Source organism: Mustela nigripes, chromosome 4 (assembly GCF_022355385.1).
Source record: "Mustela nigripes isolate SB6536 chromosome 4, MUSNIG.SB6536, whole genome shotgun sequence".
Classification (NCBI taxonomy): domain Eukaryota; kingdom Metazoa; phylum Chordata; class Mammalia; order Carnivora; family Mustelidae; genus Mustela; species Mustela nigripes.
Genome location: NC_081560.1, coordinates 162,771,138 through 162,791,137, shown reverse-complemented (window position 1 = coordinate 162,791,137; position 20,000 = coordinate 162,771,138). Strand labels below are relative to the sequence as shown.

The 20,000-nt window shown below is 40.6% G+C and overlaps 1 protein-coding gene and 1 non-coding gene across 2 annotated transcripts in view; one reads left to right on the top strand and one right to left on the bottom strand.

Annotated features, from left to right (window-relative positions):
* Nucleotides 1-20,000, top strand: part of HPSE2 (heparanase 2 (inactive)) — a 674,134-nt gene that overhangs the window by 535,463 nt on the left and 118,671 nt on the right. Inside the window, exons 7-8 of the mRNA XM_059397708.1 lie at nt 1,453-1,546; nt 17,290-17,396. Of these exons, the coding sequence (XP_059253691.1) occupies nt 1,453-1,546; nt 17,290-17,396 (201 nt within the window). The remainder of the gene's footprint in view (nt 1-1,452; nt 1,547-17,289; nt 17,397-20,000) is intronic.
* Nucleotides 5,312-5,415, bottom strand: LOC132017010 (U6 spliceosomal RNA). The gene has a single exon (XR_009404098.1). It is a non-coding gene; the product is annotated as a U6 spliceosomal RNA (small nuclear RNA).

The following is a 20,000-nucleotide window of genomic DNA, read 5'->3' as shown; positions in this document are numbered from 1 at the left end:
CTGGAATTTGAACTCAGGTATCTCTGGGTCCCAAATCTATGTTGTTTCCAATATACCAATAATTTAAACATTGGATTCTGTGGAAATGTCTGAAGTGGTGAAGGAGGCTAAGGGGAAGGCAGAGTGGGTGGAGCTCATGTCCCACACTCACTACAGCTAAAACTTTTTTAGGGACTCCTGGGTGGCCCAGTCAGTTGGGCTTCTGACTTGATTTCTGTTCAGGTCATTATCTCAGGGTTCTGAGATTAAGCTCTATATGGGGCCCCACACTCAGCTCAGAGTCTCCTTGAGATTCTCTCCCTCTCCCTCTGCCCCTCATGCTACTGCTTTCTCTCTCTCCCTCAACTAAATAAATAAATGAAATTTTAAAAACTTTTTTTAACCATTCTATTACATCATGTATTGGTATGGGGATTTAACATTAAAAAGAATTTTCACATGGTTCTATCATACATACTGATAGATTGGTAGCTTATTAAAAATGAAATAATCTATCATTATCCATTCTATCAGCTGGGGATACCTGAGTGGACTGGAAAAGGCACTCAGGAGTCATAGGCATTTATTTTAATTCAGTTGATTTAATTCAGAATTTTATAAAGATGGGAGTGGAGAAGTTTGAGATAATAAAGGTCACCTAAACCTGGGCTGGTCTTGGCTTAGTCTTCAGAATAAAGATTCACAAGGAGGGCCTCACAAAGCTGGATGGACCTGTTTTGGTCAAAGGTTCACAACATTTTCAGCACAACTTGATGTTACACCTAAGCAACCTAATAAAACCCACACCACCATACCCAGTGAATGCAAAACTTGTTATTTTAAGAGAGTGCGCCTAGATTTAATCTATCTGATTTATTTATTTGTTCATTCATTCATTCATTCATTCATCCATTTCTTTACTCTGGAGGTGGTCAGAGAAGGTTGACTACTAGGTGAGCTAGAGATGAAACCTTTGAGACCCACTCACTACACTACACTAAAAGATTTTTGTGGTTGGGATTTGTTTCCTTATTGAAAGGTGTGGAAACCCATAAAAAGTGTTTGAATATTTTTTCTAAACCTCTCACATATCTTTGTTAGTTTAAGGTGGGGGTAGGGTGGTATGGTATGGGTGTTAAATTACTCTTCCTAGGGGGAAAAGAAGGTAACATTTTCCCCATTACTTAATTTGTATTAGAGATTCCTGTCAGCTCCTACAGAGCAAGCAATGCAGTTTTATGTGACAAAGATTGAAAAAAATCACCATATATGCCACAAATGGAGGTAGAAATGAAGAAGATAAAAACTGTATTACTTGTTTGAAAAGCACCCAGGGTCAAAACTTTTTAAGATGTAAAAGCCTAGGTGAACTCTGGGCTGCTTCCTTAGGCGACAGAGACCTCTGGCTAGAGAAGTGTATTTATAGTGTCCTGCTCGAGATTTTACCTGATTCTTACTTTATTTTTATTCCAGTTGCTACATTGATGGCCGGGTGGTCAAGGTGATGGACTTCCTGAAAACTCGCCTGTTAGACACACTCTCTGACCAGATTAGGAAAATTCAGAAAGTGAGTAAATGTCCTCTGGGAAGGAGTGAGTTTGGGGGTAAGGCAATGTAAAGGTCTCAGGGTCCCAGCTGGACGTCAGCACTGTGGGAACCAGGGTAGAAAAATAGTATAGTCCAGAGCTCCCTTTCACAGCTGATGATTGTTGTTTATTGTTTTTTCAAATGGAAAACTGTTTGAATGTGCCATTTCTGGGTTTAAAAGCTTTTCTATTTTAATAACTATTTTGTAAGCGTTTGCTTCTAAATTATGAGTTTCTTAAGGGAAGGATAGATCTACTTTATTTTCTTTTTGCAAGGGTTCATATGGGGCTAGTTTATGGAGGGAATGATTATATTTATTCAGCGAAATTCTCGTCTGGTGCATCGGCCATGTTTACACTATTCTAAATTGTGTTAAATATCTGAGCCATATATATGCTATTCCTAGATGTTTTAGAATCAGTCAAGTATCATCTTACTTTTGTAGAGATGGGGGGGGGAATCTATATTATATTAAACAGTTGCATGTATGTCTCATTAGCAAGACATCTTCGGTCAACAGTTCTCAAACTTGAGTATAATCAAAATCACCAGAGGTTGCTCATAAAGTCTGCCATCTCACTCCTGATGTTCTGAGTTAGTATGTCTGGAGTGGTGGATCCCAGACATCTCTATTTTTAATAGTAATCTGTCAAGTGATCCTACCCAATGCAGATCACATTTTGAAATATACTGGATTAGTTCATTCTGAATTTTGAAGATCTTATGTCTGTAATTTCCATCTACCTCTACAAAATTATATTACATCTTTTGTTGCCCAGTCAGGTCAGTTCTCCAGGGAATGGGGACCTTTTGCACACTCACCTATCTCTTGAGCAGATTAAACAAATCTTTGTCTACGGCCATACCACCCTGAACACGCCCGATCTCGTCAGATTAAACAAATCTTTGCAGAAAAATAAGAACAGTTAAATGACCCCCATTAATATGGGATGAATGAATAAATGAATGAACAAATGAATAAATGGATCATGTATCAAATTATCTGTGAAAGAAAATCATATTTGGAGTATAATCATAAAAAAGTACTCTTAACTGATAAAGTGGTGCATTTTTTGGTATCCACACCAGTGTTCTGCTCAGATTACAAAATCCTTTTGAGTCTGCATGTTCTCAAAGGGTTTTAGCAGCTGGGAAGCCTCAGGACTCCTGGACTTCTGCATCCCAGTGTGATCCCTCTGGGAATCAGGTGCATTGCCTAGCATCTTTATCTAGCCATTGCCTCCTACCATGCAAAGCCTAGGCAAACTAAATAATTTGAAACATCTCTGCCAGTCTCCATTTGACATTCATTTAGTTTTTAATATTTAAATATTTAATATTTACTGAGCACTTAACAAGTACTAGGCAAAGTGCCAGGTGCTAGGGATATGGGGATACGGAATATGACATAGTCTCTGCCTTCAAGAAACTCACAGTTTTAAAGTTTAACAGTTGCTTTAAAAAGGTTGAAAAATATTACTTAAGGCAGTTGAATATCATTCTATTGAGCACTGCAAATTTCTAAGCACTTTATACTAATCTGAGAGTAGGTATCATTCTCTAATCTCTATAAGGAGGGAGGAAATTTCTTTCATTTGTTTATTCTTATATCCAACAGATATTTATTGAGCACGTACCAAGTTCCAGGCAATATGCTCGGTCTTTGTGTTACAGTAGTGTATGAGATAGACAAATCCCTGTATTTTGGGCTTTTCTGATACCAAATCTAATGACCTGCTTAAAGGGCTATCATTGGAAGTAAAATGATTCTTGGTATCATGGCATTGAGAGTGAAGTTTCTAACTGTGCTCATGTAATTATTTAAGAAGAACACATAACTATGTCAGAACTAAGACAAAGGTGTTGGGAGTTAGGTTCTTCCCTTTCTCTGCACTGCTTGTATTCCTCCAAGGCTGGATACTTCTTAATCATCACAGAATGTTCGAAGACTGAAATAAGTGGCTAAGCTCATGTTCTCATTTGTCCAGGCAGGGCCAAAGAACCTTAAAGAAAATGGCTCAAATCCTGTGCACAATTGAGATTCAGATTCAGACCTTTTAAAGTCTAACGAACTTGGATGGGAGGGCCACATACAGCTGCAGGGAGGAACAGTGGCACCCTTAAGAAAAATGACCTTTATGAAGAAGGCATCTGGCTGGGGATGGCTATAATTAGTAGTAAGACCTGATCTCACCTTTGGCTGTTGCAGACAGAACACGCCCGAGATCCTCTCCGACCTAGGTCCCTGTTCTGGTTATGACTTGCTGTGCAACAAATTATCCCCAAATTTAGTGACATTAAACAACTATTTACTGTGCCCTTTGATTCTATGGGTCAGGAATCCCCACAGTGCCCTGTGGGGATGGTTCCATCTATGCTCCATGATGTCTGGAGCTTCAGCTGGAAGTCTTGAAGCCTGGGTCATTCAAAGGCTTGCAGCTGGAATCACAAGACTTGTTCACTCACAGGTCTGGCAGTTGATGCCAGCTGTCAGCTAGCACCTTTGTTGGGCTGATAACTGGAATAGCGACTTCTGAACTTTCTACGTAACCAGGGTTTCCTTCCAAGGTTCAAAAGTCATGCCCAGAAGTGAGAGTCAGGTGGAAGTCATACCACCTTTTCTAACCTACCCTCAAAAGTCATAGGACTTTACTTCAATCATAGTCCATTCATTGAGACAGTCAGCAAGACCAATGGAGATTCAAGGAGAGAGGAAATAAATTCCTTTTGGTGGGAGAGTAGCAAGATTCTGGAAGAGCATTTAGTACGAGAATGATTTTTGCAGTCATCTTTGGAAAATCTGTCTGCCACAGTTTCAGCCTCCCTCTATCATTAAGGAGCCCTTCATTTCCCTGTCTAATTTTCTTTTCCCAGTTCTCTTTCACAAAGCTCTTGCCAGATATTGCCTTAAATGTGTATCTACTGGAGGTGTTGCTGGATCACAGATTCCCTGAGATTTGATTTATGGGGTAGCCTTTCCATTGGCTATACAGCCTGGACCCAGTTGCTGCGACCTCCAGGATGAGAATCTCTCTCACCACAGCCCAGGAGGTGCTAAGCATTGGTCTGCTCTGGGGAGATGGGGACTGGGAGACCAGAGAAGAGTCACCATGTTTTGCCAGTTAAAAAGTTGCTTTGGCTGTTCCTGAGGTCCTGTGTGGGTGGGTGGAGGGTCTGGAAATCAGAGTCCAAGGTGCGCACTGGGACACACTGGCCAAGCTTCTTTCCTGGAGTTTCCAAAACCAATTTAGAGAAGGGCCAAGTAAGATTTTAATATGTATATACCTAGAACCCTCATTTAAAAGCTAAAAGTAGAACCTTTGTTTCTACTCTATTTTGAGAAGCTCACAGAAAGTCTAATGATTCCCCTTAGGCCTACAGTGATGGAAAAAGGGCAGATTTTGTAGCAAAATCAATTCATGAAGTAATGGTTAGATAAATCAGTGATGAGACTGTTTGAAAAAGAGATAGAATATGGAATTTGAAGTCGGATGGCTTGGGTTGGAGCTCAGGCTTAGCTGTGTAACCTTGGGTTATTCACTTAACCTCTCTAATTTTGTTTCTTCATCTGTAAAATGAGGTTGCTAAGAATACTATGATCTTTCCCTTTTAGGGAGATTAGGAAAGTCACATGAGGCCCTGTTTTGTTAACTGCTATTGGATGCTAGTTCTTATGGCTAATATTATTGTTAATTCAGTTTAGGTTTTTTAAATTTTTTCTTTTCTTTTTATTTTTATTCCAATAAAATATATGGAACACTTCACAAGTTTTTGTGTCATCCTTTTGCAGGGCCCATGCTAATCTTTGTATCATTCCAATTTTAATGTATGAACTGCTGAAGTGAGCACTATTATAGTTATTTTTAATAATAATTTGTATGACTAGAGAAGCTTCTGGCTACCTTTATCCTCAACTGGTTCTTTGCTTTTTTCCCTCTTTCCTCTTTCTTTGAACCTTCGGGAATATGGTAGGTGATATTTTTGGCATCTGAAAGGCAGTGACTCAATTGCTAAAAACAGCTGTGGTTTTCAAATTTGGACTGCCACTTACAGAAGAATTCTGAGTTTTCTGGGCCGTGGGCAAATTCTGGTATATGAAAATCTATATTATGTATTTGAAAGCCAAAAAGAGACAATGTTTGGACAAGCCACCCTTTTGGATGATCTACACATTTTCTCCCTTCCATTAGTATAGGGATAATCATCTGTACTTTGGGAGATGAATCAGCGGAGAGTTGAGAATCTCACAATGTAAGCAAGAGTCAGATGGGAAAGTAAGAGATGTTGAGGATACAGTGCAGATGGTATAGTGTGGATACCTGGTCTGACTCCAAAACAATGACATAAGAACCAAGAAGAACCATTCTGGCTTAAGTCACTTGGACTCTATGATTTGTGTCTGCATCTCCTAGAGGAATCAGAGGAGGAAATAACACTTTTTGATATTATTTTCAGCAATTCAATAAGCACAGGAAGGAGTTGGTGAAATCCCAGTCATAAGAGAAGTAGTTCCAAAAGTACTGTCTATATGATTGCATTTTGAATACTAAATAAACCAAACAATTGGCTTTCCTAATATTTGAAAAACTCCTTCCTTCTTTCTTCCTTTCTTTCCTTTACTTATCAACTGTTTATAACATTCTTAGTTTTTTTCCAGACCCCTGAGGATAAAATGGTGAGCAAGATTCGCATGGTGGTTGTCCTCCTAGACCTGTGGTCTAGTGGAAAAACACTTAATGAAGCAAGCAATGATAATAAGATATGATGACTCTTGTAACAGGGATGTCTAGGGTGCCCCGTGAGTGCTCACATCCATTCCATGCAAGCCCATGGTGGAAAATATCTACCTCAGTGTGTGAAAGAAGGGAAAACCAAGAAATCTTTCCAGTGGAAGTGAGTGACATTTCGGTGTCTGAAGAACAGACTCCTTGTAATTTATTCAGTTCTGAGCATGCGAACAGAGGACTAGCAGTGTTAAATATATATGGTAGAGAGAATGATTTGTCTGGTTCATGTTATGACCATGATTGTTCTTTTGTTAATATCATTGCTTATGGTTGACTATAATATTTATTAAGATGAACTCTTTTGAGGCCTATTTTTCCAGAATGTATTAGTTACAGGATCAAGGAAGATATGAGGCAAAAGAATATTTAATCTTTTTGAAGTAATTAGTAGATCAAAAAAGAAGCTTTTCTGGTTTGCCCACTTATTTGAGCTTCTTAGGACATGAAAGGGGAAGGGAATAAAAATAGCAGTGATTCTTGAGGATCACAGAATAACTAAAAGCACAACTAAGGAAAAATGAAGAAAATAATAATGTTAACCTTCTCTTTTTTAAAAAAAAAAAAGGATTTTATTTATTTATTTGACAGACAGAGATGACAAGTAGGCAGAGAGGCAGGCAGAGAGAGGAGGGAGCAGGCTCCCTGCTAAGCAGAGAACCTGACATGGTGCTCGATCCCAGGACTCTGGGATCATGACCTGAGCAGAAAGCAGAGGCTTTAACCCACTGAGCCACCCAGGTGCCCCTGTTAACCTTCTCTTAATGAAGAAATAAGAAAATGAAAATGGTACTACTAGGCTAGGAACAGCAATACCACCACAAAAATCAGTTTTTGATTCTTCCATTCACTGAGCAATGCTAAAGGCTCATTTCAGTGTGCCAGTGCCTATTTATCATAATGCCTATCATTTGGCAGGTACTTAATGAATGTTAGCTAATGGGAAATAAGCAGGATGGAGAAAGTAAATGAGCAGAGTAAAATGGTAGAAGTATAAGAAAAGTAAAGTAGTGTCTTCCTCTCATTCACATTTGGATCTGCTGTCTCAGCTGTTCTCATGCAGGAGAAACTAATCTACTGCTAACTGTGTAGTGTAGTGTTGAATAGATAGAAGTATATCTGATCACAGGAACCCAGTTCTAGGGCGCTGCCTGGGACACCAGCAGAGGCCTGGGAGAGTAGGAAGCTGGAAGTTTGAGCTTCCCGAGCTTCCCGGTAAATTAGTTTCTTTGACACCACTTGGCTGTGTATCTGCAAATGAGCAGTATGACCCAAGGGATCTTCGACTCTTCTCTTTCATAGAGAAGACACTGATAATAAATACGGGCTTCTAGCTGGAAAGGCATGTTTACCACAAAAGCGCTCTAAAGTTTTAGTTGTTGTCATCTTATGAACTGTATCTCCTTAATTCTTTTTTTAAAAGATGTTATTTATTTATTTGACAGACAGAGATCACAAATAGGCAGAGAGGCAGGCAGATAGAGAGAGGGGGAAGCAGGCTCCCCGCTGAGCAGAGAGCCCTATGCGGGGCTCGATTCCAGGACCATGGGATCATGACCTGAGCCGAAGGCAGAGGCTTTAACCCACTGAGCCACCCAGGCACCCCTGTATCTCCTTAATTCATAAACAGAAATAATTATAAAATGTACCATAAACTTATTAACAGCTTGTAGGGGGAGCAGATAGGAGATAGGGTAAACAGCTGGCAAGTTTCTTTTAATATTATGAAAAACATTCTGATTTCAAAACCATTAAAATGTGGAAAATGCATCATTAATTTGCAGAAATATAGTAATATAGGTTACAGTGCCATTTATTGACTGCATCATGTATTTCTAGCTCATTGAAGAAACCAGTCATTCGTTCAAGGCCACTGGTAGTAAAATCAGAATTCAAGGCCAGGGCCACCTAAGTCCAGAGCTCACACTCTTACCCAATACACTCTTCTGCATCTGCCATACATGTTAGCCATTTATCTTACAGCCCATGTAATACTTATATTCCTAAAGTCCCAGGATGAGGAAGGCTTTTAAAGAATACTGAATGATCTTGGTGAAAGAAGATCAATTTGACCCCATGATCAGTTCATATAATCTGGAGTGGGTGTCCTAGAAGTAAAAATTAAATGAAAGCTATATATTAAGTAATGTCTAATATATTACCCCAATATTAGTGGAAGAGGACAGGGCTTTTCAGGGAGTGATTTGCATTCATTCACTGGACTTCATTCTTATGTCTCATACACACAGGCTTTTGGTCAATGCAGTGAGGTCCCGTTATGTGCAAAGCAGTGACAATGTGGGGGTATGTGCTGCCCATGGACACTCGGAGGAATGGCCCTGGGAACAAATCGTAGTTTAGAGCAAAAAAACCTCTTCAGGTGGAAGAGGCTACTTGTGGTGACCTTCCAATTTTCCACACGGAAGTGGGAGGATTATAGGATTTGTCTATGACTTGTCAGTAAAGAGACTGTCCAGTAAGCCTGGGGGTTGATTCCTCATGGGAAAGAACTGGGAAGAGAAGAAGAGTCATTCTTATGCAAGCAGCTGCTGTCTAGTCTTTCCCTTTGCTAGCACTTATCCTTGAACATAGTCTTTACTTCAGGACTCTGTGAAATCTACCTTATTTTTTGGCGTATGCTAATACTTTCCTTGCCTTCCCTGGAACTTTATCTTTTTTGTGTATGCTCTTATTTTAATTTTACGTTTTGTTGCAATTACATACAGTGGCTTTTCTGTGGTTGGAGATAACAAGAACAGAATGCAATTTTAAATCCTAAAAATGCCATAGAAACAGAAGCCACAAATTAAAAATTGATCTGATACCAAAAGAAAATGGGTAAATGTGGCACTCCGGAAAAGGGAGATGATAAAAATAAGTTATACAGAAAAAAATTAATGAAACTGACAGGAAGTACATCAGACAGAAGAAATAAATCAGGAAGAATGTTATGAGATATTGGAATAGCTGAGCTCAGAATAGCCCAGTGTGTCTAACCTAAGAAGGACATACTAAATATGAGGCAGGTTAGTCATTTCTGGGTCTCCTCAAATGAGAAAATTCAAATAGAAAGTAGACAGACCCCTGAACTGTAATTGTGATGGTTTGGTGTTTGCTTTTAAGGTTTTGAGGTTTTTAGTTATCTTCACTGAAACTTGGCCTTTTCATCAGTAAAATATTATATCTCCCACTTATTAACAAATAAATTATTTCATTATCATATTATTTAACAGGTATTTAATAAACAAAGTAACTGTCAAGCAACATGCCAGGTACTTAGCTATTTCTATAAGGTATCTATAAAGGAAAAAAAAAGTGTGACTTTCTCAAGCTGTTTATATTATAGTAGGGAAGACAGATAGACAAAGAGAAAATTACAATTCAGTTTAATAAGGTCAAGGTCAGAGATAGTTTTGAAGAACTTTGGAGTCCAGAGGAGAAATGAGTTAATTTTCTAAAGGTTTGAGGAAAGTTTTACAGAGGAGGTAACATTTGAAATAAGCCAGAAAAAAAAAAAAAAATCAGGTAATATGGATGAATATGGATGAGATGTGGGTAGGGGAGGAGGCAATCAGTAAAAACCTAAAAGAAGGTCATGTAGTTGGAAAATGGTAAGTCCACTCTGTGTGGTGAACCATAGGTCTTGTGGGAAGGGAGGGAAGAAGAGGCAGCTAAGCGGTCATTGTGAAGGGTCTATGATACCAAGTTAAATGAAGCAGCTGGCATGTATCCCGAGGCCTGGTGGTTCTCATCATCATTTTGTGATGTCTAACATACTCCCAGGGACAAATCAGTAAAACAGACTAGGGGTTGTGTGTACTTACTGGCTCCTTAGCTTTTTTTCCCAGTTAGGGAAACATTTCATAATTTCAGTGAATGAAAAGAATGTTATTGTGACATCTTAGAATCTATTCTTTTTATTTTTATTTCATTTTTTTAAAATATTTTCTTTATTCATAAGAGACAGAGAGAGAGGGAGGCAGAGGCAGAGGCAGAGGGAGAAGCAGGCTCCCTATGGAGCAGGGAGCCTAATATGGGACTCCATCTCAGGACCCCGGGATCTTGAACTGAGCCAAAGGCAGACACTTAACTGACTGAGCCACCCAGGTGCCCCTATTCTTTTTATTTTTAAGTAAACCATTCCTTAGAAAGCTGTGTTCAGTATTAACATAGCATATATCCCAACTAACAACACAGACTTCTGTGAGCACATGATTGAGTGCTTCTGCCAATAATGGAGAGCCAGTGAAAGTTCTGAAGCTGGGGAGGGACCTTACAAGTTAACAAATGGCAGCATGGGGGATGAACTTGTGGTTGAACAGATTAGAGGTGGCAGACCAAGGGAGAAATGATAAGATCCAGGACTTAGCAAGGGACAGTGAGGAAGGAGGGGTCAAAATGGAATGATCCCTTCCTCTTCTAAGATAGTAGGTATGTTAGAGTAAAAAATATGCAAGAGGAATGGACAGAAAAAACATTACTGAACTCTCACTTGGACCTCTAGTCAATACAATAAGAAACAAAGAGGCAGAGGTACCACCGAGAAGAGGGCTATGGATAAGTGAGGTTTAAGAAGCTTCCTGAGCTATTTGCCTTCTAACCCGTGATTAGGGGACCAGTTCTGGTTACTCAGAGAGCTACTGCTCTTCCCAAGGTCCTGGGGAAGGTTGATTTCCAAGTAGATGAGATGCTGGAATTAATGGGCTCCAGGTTCTTTTGGAGGTTGGGCCTCCTGCCAGGGCTGATTAGACCAGCTGGCCTGTCCACTATTCCTGTTTTATTGCTTCCTTTCTCATTAAGGAAGGTGTTGGGTTTGGATAACCATAAACAACATGTCTGCTGTTACAGGGCTACCATCTCTTGCACAGCCAATGGCTGAAAACAGGCTCTTGGGTGTCTTTGTTAAAGACTTAGGTCACAATTTTGGAGAAACAGGAAAAGGAAGCCCAGGTTTGAAAATGTGCCACATAAATGGTTATTATCGTATGTTTTCTCTTTTACCTTTCCAAAAAAAAAAAAAAAAGTGGCAGGGGAAATATAACTACAAAGAAAATATATACATATATATATATCTCAGTATGGTTTTTCCTCATTCTTCTCTCTCACCCCTGCTTTCTCAACACAGCCACATGGAACAGTTCTGATGTCCTCAACCCCTCAGATGGGAGGGAAGGGAGTTGGAGGCTTCCCTTCACATCAGTCAGCCCCCAGCAGGCCCAAGGAGTTGGAGCAGCCACTGGCCACTTGCTGAGCTGTTCTGTGGGTGCCTCACAGTTCCCTTGTCCACTTGAGCCCAAGGGCAGAAGTCTTATAGGACAATAGAACCCTTGAAAGGGAGCCCGCCACCCAGTCCCTCTCTACCCTCATTCCAGTAATCGTAACTCTTGTACTTCTTCCCTGTCCCCAGGCAATGTGTTCCTTAAAATGACCTTCTTTAGCACATCATTTCTCACCAGGAACTGTACCCTTGTTCTTTCCAGTCCTCCAATTTTCTCTCTTCCAGCACAGGGAGAATCATATTTACTCAGAAAACCACACTGTTGAACTATAGCCCTCGCTTTCTTAGAGTTTCACTTTCTAAGGGAATTTTGCAGCTGGTTCCAAGTACTTTTCTGGATTTTTTTCCTCTTCTCTTCTGCCCATGTTGATTTCTTCCCCAGTCCTAACCAGCCCCCAGCCTCAGTACCTCCCCTACCTTTCACCATGATGGTCATCTCTGCTCATCGTAGACAATTCATCAAACCTCTCACTATGTCCCCAATAGCAAATGCTCAGAAAATCCTTGTTGATTTTGTACCAACTAGTCCCAGAGCCTTTAGTTTTAAAACTTTCTAGAAATCTCTCCCCCTGCAGAACATCTCATAAAAGCTGGTTTAAGTTGTAAATAAAAATTCTACCTCACTGTGTGTTTTGTTCACATAGCTTCTCTAGCAAAGGATGGGAATTACTCCTGTGCTGAGTGTCAGTAAATGAACTACTCGGTAAATGAACTACTCTGAATGCTAATTATGTTAATGTGAATTATCCATGTGCCTTTTAAATTTTAAGTAGACCTTTCCCTGCTAGTTAGCACATCTGGGTTATTATCTACCTCTACAAACACGTCCAAAAGACAAGCAGCCAACTCTTATGTTAGATTGATCCGAACCCAACTCTTTATTTTTTTTTTTAATTTATTTGACAGAGATCACAAGTAGGCAGAGAGACAGGCAGAGAGAGGGGGGGATGCAGGCTCCCTGCTGAGCAGAGAGTCCCCCAGAATCCTGGGATCATGACCTGAGCTAAAGGCAGAGGCTTTAAACCCACTGAGCCACCCAGGCTCCCTGAACCCAACTCTTGTGCTTTAGACAAGGCGAGTGGTCTAGGTTAACATTTGGTTGACTTTAAGAACTTACCAATAAGCCAGATACCTTTCCAAGTGCTTTATAAATATTCGGTCATTTAAATATCATAACATGCACAGAGATGGATATTATTACTATTCTCACTTTATAACTAAGGAAATTAAAGCTCAGAGAAGTCACACAGTGAGTAAACCATAGAATCAGGATTCAGACACAGGCAATCTGAGTGCAAAGTCCATGCCCCAAACCACTCCTCAGTGCTACCTCACCAATACAGCAGTTTATAATTGTTTACTTATGAAGCCCCCTGCAAATCAGAAGAGCATTCAGATGAACTTCTCTTTATACAGTGTCTCTGACCCTGCAGAATCTTATGTACATGGTATTTTATAAATCCAACCATTTCCCAGAACCAATTCCTCATTTAAAAGAGCTAGACTGGGCCCCTAGGTGGCTCAGTTGTTAAGTGTCTGCCTTTGGCCCACATCATAATCCCAGGGTGCTGGAATCAAGCCCTGGGTTGGGCTCCCTGCTCAGCAGGAAGACTGCTTTAATTTTATTTTATTTTATTTTATTTTCTGTTTTCATCATGATAAGTGTAGTCTTTAATCCCATCCCCTATTTCCCCCATCCCCCTCACCTCCTCTCTGGTAACCATTGGTTTGTTCTCTATAGTTAAGAGTCTGTTTCTTAGTTTGTCTCTCTCTCTTTTGCTCCCCTTTCCTCATTCGTTTTGTTTCTTAAATGCCACATATTCCACATTCCCTTACTCACTGTACTCCAGACGGTCTTCTCTTGGTTCTACAAACAACAGTCCTGCTTCCATATCTTGTCCTTTTCCTGAGCTCCTCCTACAGATCCATCAGGGGCGGGTTCCACCTTCAGTCAGGTCTAGGCTTCAGGGGAGTGACCTGAGCACTATCTGAAGTATCCAGTCCTGCCCCTCCTGCCGAGTCACTTTCTCTCAGATTATTCTGTTCCATTTTCTTCCTAGCTTTTTTTATTTCTAAATTTCTTTGTTTACTATTTATTGTTAGTCTTTTCCAGTGAACTAATAGTAAGCCAAAGAGAGCAGAGCTTTGTTCTGTTTCACTCATTGCTGTATTTCTGCCCCTAGAGTCTGTTTGGCATACAGCAGGCACCCAATAAGTATTGGTTGAGTGAATGAATAAATGCATTTGATAATGCCTTAATGTGTGGGGATGGAATCCCTTAGCCATCTAGTCTCATTTTTAGGTATTCTCCTTAAGTAATTTCATCTAATTCAGTGGCTTTTTCTACCACTCTCACTATTTACCTTCATCTGGACTCTTTTTTTTTTTTTTTCTGTTTCTTGTTTTTTTATGAAATTTTAACTTACATAGTCAAAGAAACTCTTGACTGTTGAGGAATAGGAGGTAAGGGGATCAGCTTAACATTTTATATTTAGAAGGAACTTAAGTTTCCTCTACTCCCAGTGCATGGCTTCACATGTTGATAAAGTTCAGAAAATAACAAGCCCCAAATCTCACAACTACTGTGTGGCAAAACCTAGAACTTCAGGGTACATTACTGATTCTACAGTAGTATCTGCTTATTAGACTCTACCTCTCCTTTTGCTGATGACACCACAGACACACACAGACACACACACAGACACACACCCACACACACACACACAGTCAAATTTTATTAAGATAAAATTCACATACCATGAAATTGTGCATGTCCTTTAAAAGTGTGCAGCCTTGTAGTTTTTAAGGTATGAACAGAATTATGAAACCCTCTATTTAATTTTAGAACATGTTCATTACCCTCCAAAGAAACCCCATATCTATTTGTAGTCATTCCCCACTGCTTTCATTTCCCCTCCCCTTCTCTGGCCCTAGGAAACTACTAATCTAGTTTCTGTCTTTACAGACTTGCCTATTCTGGACATTTCATGTAACAGAACAGAATCATACAACATGGGGCCTTTTGTGTCTGGCTTCTTTCACTTGGCTTAATGACTTCAAGTTTCATCATGCTATAATTTTACCTTTTGGTTTTGCTTAACCCCTTTACTCTAACTGCCTTATTTTAATATCTATCTTTGAGCAAAAATTAAACTCTGGATATCCTGGAAGCCAAAGGCAAAAAAGAAAAACACAAATGTGTCACTCCACGCAAGTTACCTATAAAGGAATCACACAGTTTCTCACAAGCAGAGAGTTTTGGTAAGCCTACATTTTGAGGGAAACCCTCAGTGCAATTCAGTTTCAGCATATGGCTTTGTCTCTTGATCATTTAAGGTGTTTTCCTTATTTTCTTATTAATACCATCTCCAGTTCCTGTTGGGTTGGGCACTGTGAGCAGTGAGAAGGGAGAGAGAACAACCTTGTGGTATCCTCAATGACTCTTCTCTTTCTGGGGCCAGGGGGAATTTGTAGTTAATTTTTAATAACATTCTAATTTGACCTCCACTTTCAGTTTTCAGGCTCTTTCTTCCATTCTTGATCACAATCCTTACTTCCATCTCAAATTTGTGAAATATTTTCACCGCTTTCTCCTGAAAGGGTTGAGCACTTTGCCAACCCTGATTCTAAAATAGGTCTCAGATAATGCAAATATTCAAGTAGATTCAGGGATATCTAGTGAGAGATGAAAAGAGGAGCATGATTGTTTGCTGATATCTGCCTCCATGTTTGGGAAAAGGAAAGTTCTGGCATTTATGCTACATCTCACATTATTTTTTTTTTCTTTTTGGGGTTCTGAAGTGCAGAGAATTAAATTAAAATCACACTTCTCAACTACAGCAGACTCTCAGCAGTTCATGAAAAGCCTTTTGTTTTAATTTTTGTTTTTGTTTTAATTTTCACCTGGATCTCTAATCTCTACTCACATTCACCTTCCTCTTAAGCTTGCTTTCCTTCGGTGTTTGGTACATGTCCTTTAGAGACATGTATCTTACATGTATCTTTAGAAACTATTTAGTGTTAGTGGAGGTGAATGAGTAATTACCTAAGTAATATTGTGACATAAATCTCATTCTGTTGCTATTTTTTTTAACTCACCACTAAATCTTTAAAGCTAATTCATGTTGCTGCATTTACATTGATTCTATTGCTCCCAGCTGCTGCATAATGTTTTATGGTATGCATCCACCACCTTTTCCTTTTCCATTCCTCTAGCAACGCAAACTTGTATGGAACAATGACATGGTGAACATCCTCATGCTTGTCTCCTTAGAAACCTGAGGAAGAATTCTTTTGGTTTATATGCCTAAGAGAAAAATTGTTGGGCCATAGGATCTAAATACGCTGTTGTCTTTATCCAGCTCCCCTTGTGCATAACTAACATCCTCTCAGTTTTCTACGTCCTGTACTAACTATTGCTGCAGGGACCAGAACTTGGCAGGTGCACAGGCTGTGACTAGCTTGGCACCCATGGGATGCGGTACAACCTCACTTCTTATTTCCTGCTCTGGGACTTCACGAAGGCAGAGATGCAGAACTCAGGGAACCTACTCAATGCCTACATAGTTTAGTGGGGTAATGGAAAGGAGCCGAGGCTAACAGTCCCAAGACTACTCTTGACCCTTTGGATTTTAAGAGCCAAGGGATAAGTATGCTTCTCTTTGAATTCCCCTGGAAGAAAGTTCCAAGACATAGTTCATAAGACTCTTACCAAGTTCATTATGGGGTTGAGTTTAAGTTGCCAACAGTGGTTGCCAAATTGAAAACACATCCTGGTACTGGTTTTACCTTTTCTCTTATTTAGTCCTCCAGTTCCTCATTCCTGCTCCCTGTTATTATTTCCCAAATTGACTATCTATAGATAAGTTTTTGTCTCAGGCCCTGCTTCCAGGGGCTTCCCAGAGTACAACATTACCCCTAAGTACTGCCAGACTGCTGTCTGAGGCATATGGTTCTTAATCTGGATAGTCTGGCCAGCCTCCAACTTGGGGACCAGAGACTGGGCCATTTCAAAACTTCGGAGGCTCACCTCTTAACGAGAGGCTTTGCCTCTGCTTGGAAAGCTGCTGAGGTGGAATCTCTCACCTGTGGATCAGTGATCTTTTTAAATACTTAGTGCAGTTACTTTCAAAATGTGGTTGTAATATATATACATGCCCTGGTGATTATAAAATATTTCTCCCAAACACTGACCTCTGCCCTCATGATTTATGATATCTGAGGTATGGACAGGAGACTCATCCTGGGATCTGCCATAACAGTATTAAGAAAATTTTCTTCTCGATACTTGTCAATATGGAAACATCACATGATTTATACTCTCCAGTGAAGGGTGTCAGGTTACGTCCTGGAAAATGCAGTTGTTTTAACAGTCATATTTTCACTTGGGTTTACTTAGGGAAAAATAATCATTTCTGAGTGGACATATGTCAGTGTTAATGCTTGCGTGTGTGTTGGGTGTGTGCGTTGGGTGTGCGCGCGCACATGCTCATACGCATACCAGCTCACCGTATGGGGTGAATCATCATGGAAAAAACACAGATCATGACCACCTGGGAGCGGGCTATTGGCAGAACTCCCTCAAGGGAATGTGTCTTCCTTCTCACTTGCAAACAACTTTTAAAAATCTCCTCTCCCCTTCTGCTTTTGTTGTGTGAACAGGTGGTTAACACATACACCCCAGGAAAGAAGATTTGGCTTGAAGGTGTGGTGACCACCTCGGCTGGAGGCGCAAACAACCTATCAGATTCCTATGCTGCGGGATTCTTGTGAGTAACATGTGCAGTTTCACTCCCAGGGCCTTTGAGGAGAGAAGGGCAGTGAAGTGGTACCGCTCACTGTTCTGTCCACTGGAGGGGGGAGGTTCTTTTCCCACTGAAAGTTCTTTATCTGCTCCTTTTTGAATTGGTGTAACCCATTCCACAAACACTGATGAGTCACTTCTCTAGACACCAAGATGTCAGGTACAGGCATCAGAGCAAAGATAGTAGTAGTAATAGTAGTAGGAGTGACCATATAGGCATAAGACATTTATTTAATGTCTATAGTTCAAAGACAATGTAGACAACATACAATTTCTCCTCTAATTTTCACCATATTCTTAGGAGATAGGTAAGAGTAAGATTGGAAGAACAGAGACAGGAGATAAGAAAAGATGTAGGAGATCAGTGCTGTATTAATAATAATTTTAACTCTATGTGTCACATGTTTTCTGAAGTGCTCTCTCTAATAACTGACAACCAGTGTAGTACTATTTTACAGATAGTACTATTTTACAACTACCCAATAGATAGAGATGAGAGCTTGGGCTTAAGCCCAGAGAGTCTGCTTCAGAGTCTAGCCTCTTTGCCACTACCTTAGACCATCTTTCTTTCTGCCTCGCATGGTCTGTCCACAAAAGGAAGTGGTAGACAGGCAAAGGAATCAGGAATTTCTCTTGACGGGGAAGATCAGGAAGGATTTCATGGAGGAAGTAGCATTTGAGGGGGACATAGAAAGATTATTCTAATTTCTATGTGTGGAGAATGGTGATGATGATGGAGGGGAGAATTCGAGGCAGAAGGAACATTATGGGCAATGGCACAGGGGGTGGAAAACGAGTCATGTGATGAAAGCCTCAGGAGCTACAGGAATGTAGCGAGGACTGCAATGAGGGGCAGCAGGGTGGTTCTCCACCAATTGTGGAAGGCTGTTGAATGCCAGGCAGAGGAAGTAAGGCCTTATTCTACACTCAGTGGCAAGCCACTGAAGACTTTGGAGGAAGAGAGAGACAGCATCTGACCTGTGTTCCTCTAGTCCCATGGCTCTGGTTTTTTGTCTGCGGCAAGGTCCGCCTAAGAGCTGAGCTCTGTCCTCAGCTTTGTGTTTCTTTTCTAACAGCTGTTCCTAATTAAACACATGTAGTTTCCCTCCATTAGGGCAGTTTCTTAAATACATTTGTAAAGAACAAATCAGGGCAGTCAGGCAGATTGTCTTTGCAGATGGAATCCTGATACATGCAGATGAAGATAATGGGTTAAAAGAATATATGATGATACTCTGGGTCTTCCGTGCCTGTGTTCTCGGTACCTAGCACTGAGGGGCACCAAGCAGTTGTGTGGTAAGCATGGTTCCAGTGAATGAAATGGATGAATCAGCATTTGATACACTGTTTCTGAGAGTCTTCTTTCAAAAATACACTCCCTGCTAGGTTTCACTGTGAGCCATGGAGTTTGGCAAGAAGCCAGTGGCAGTTAGGACCATAGGGACCTCTTAGAACCAGCAGAGGAATGGCTTTTGCTCAGCCGTCATAGACAGAACCTGCTGCTGGGCCAGCAAGCAGCCCAGCTGGCCTCAGTGTTTTCATGAACATTCTTCCCTTCAGGGAATGAAGTGAAATGGGAAATAATATAGCCCTTCATGGAGGGAGCTGGAGAGAGACCTGCCTTTTCATGAGCACCAGCCAGATCTCCATAGTTCTCTGAGGTCACTTTGCAAACCCAGATTAACACAGTTGTTCAGGATTAGGTTGTAGTTCAAGTAACCAATGTGTGGTGGACACAGATCAGCTAAAAACTAGCTTACTTGGCTCCTGGTCTTCTGTCTTATTTCTTTATCACCCATTTGCTCTCCCCTCTGCTGGCAGCACCCAGCAAAGTGTCCTTTGAGTCTAGTTCTCCCAGGAGCATAAATAGCTTCCTGGGTGGTGGGGGTGGGGGGAATAAAGCATTCTAAGAAGCTCCCAAAAGCCTAATAATATTCCTTGGGAAGAAGGCATCTTTCAGGTGTTTTTCAATTTATGGCATAATGATGAGCTTACAAGGACATTGCACATTTATGCAAAGATCAGAACTATTTGACTCTAGCCAGGGCTTTGAGACCGTGTGATGTACTACAGACATAACCTCGGCATACTGCTGTGTCTCCAGCACCTGGTAGTATCTGCCACCCAGTCAATAGTCAATCTGTTTTTGTGGAATGGAAACTGCTGGCTACAGTAGCATCCTTGGTGGGATGTACAAGGCATCTTGCCACTTTTCACTGAAAGAGAGACTTGGAACACCATTTATCTTCCCTCTCCGAGGGCTTATTATTCACAAGAGGAAGAGGATGATAATTTCCTCTAACCATTCCATTCTGAAAAGCACAGGGAAACAGGGGGTCTGGTCATAGTCATTTTGAATGCTTCAGACCCTGGATATGTATATAGGATGTGAGTTTGGAAGGGAGGTTGCATAGTCTTCCCTCTCACACTAGAATTCCTTCAAAACCTCACTGTACTAGCAAAAACACCACCCCCCAGATTTACCAGTTAGCATTTGTTTGTTGAATATATTCTTTGCAGATCACTGTTACAAGGTCTATCAAGGTCACAAGTAGGAATTTGGTACCAT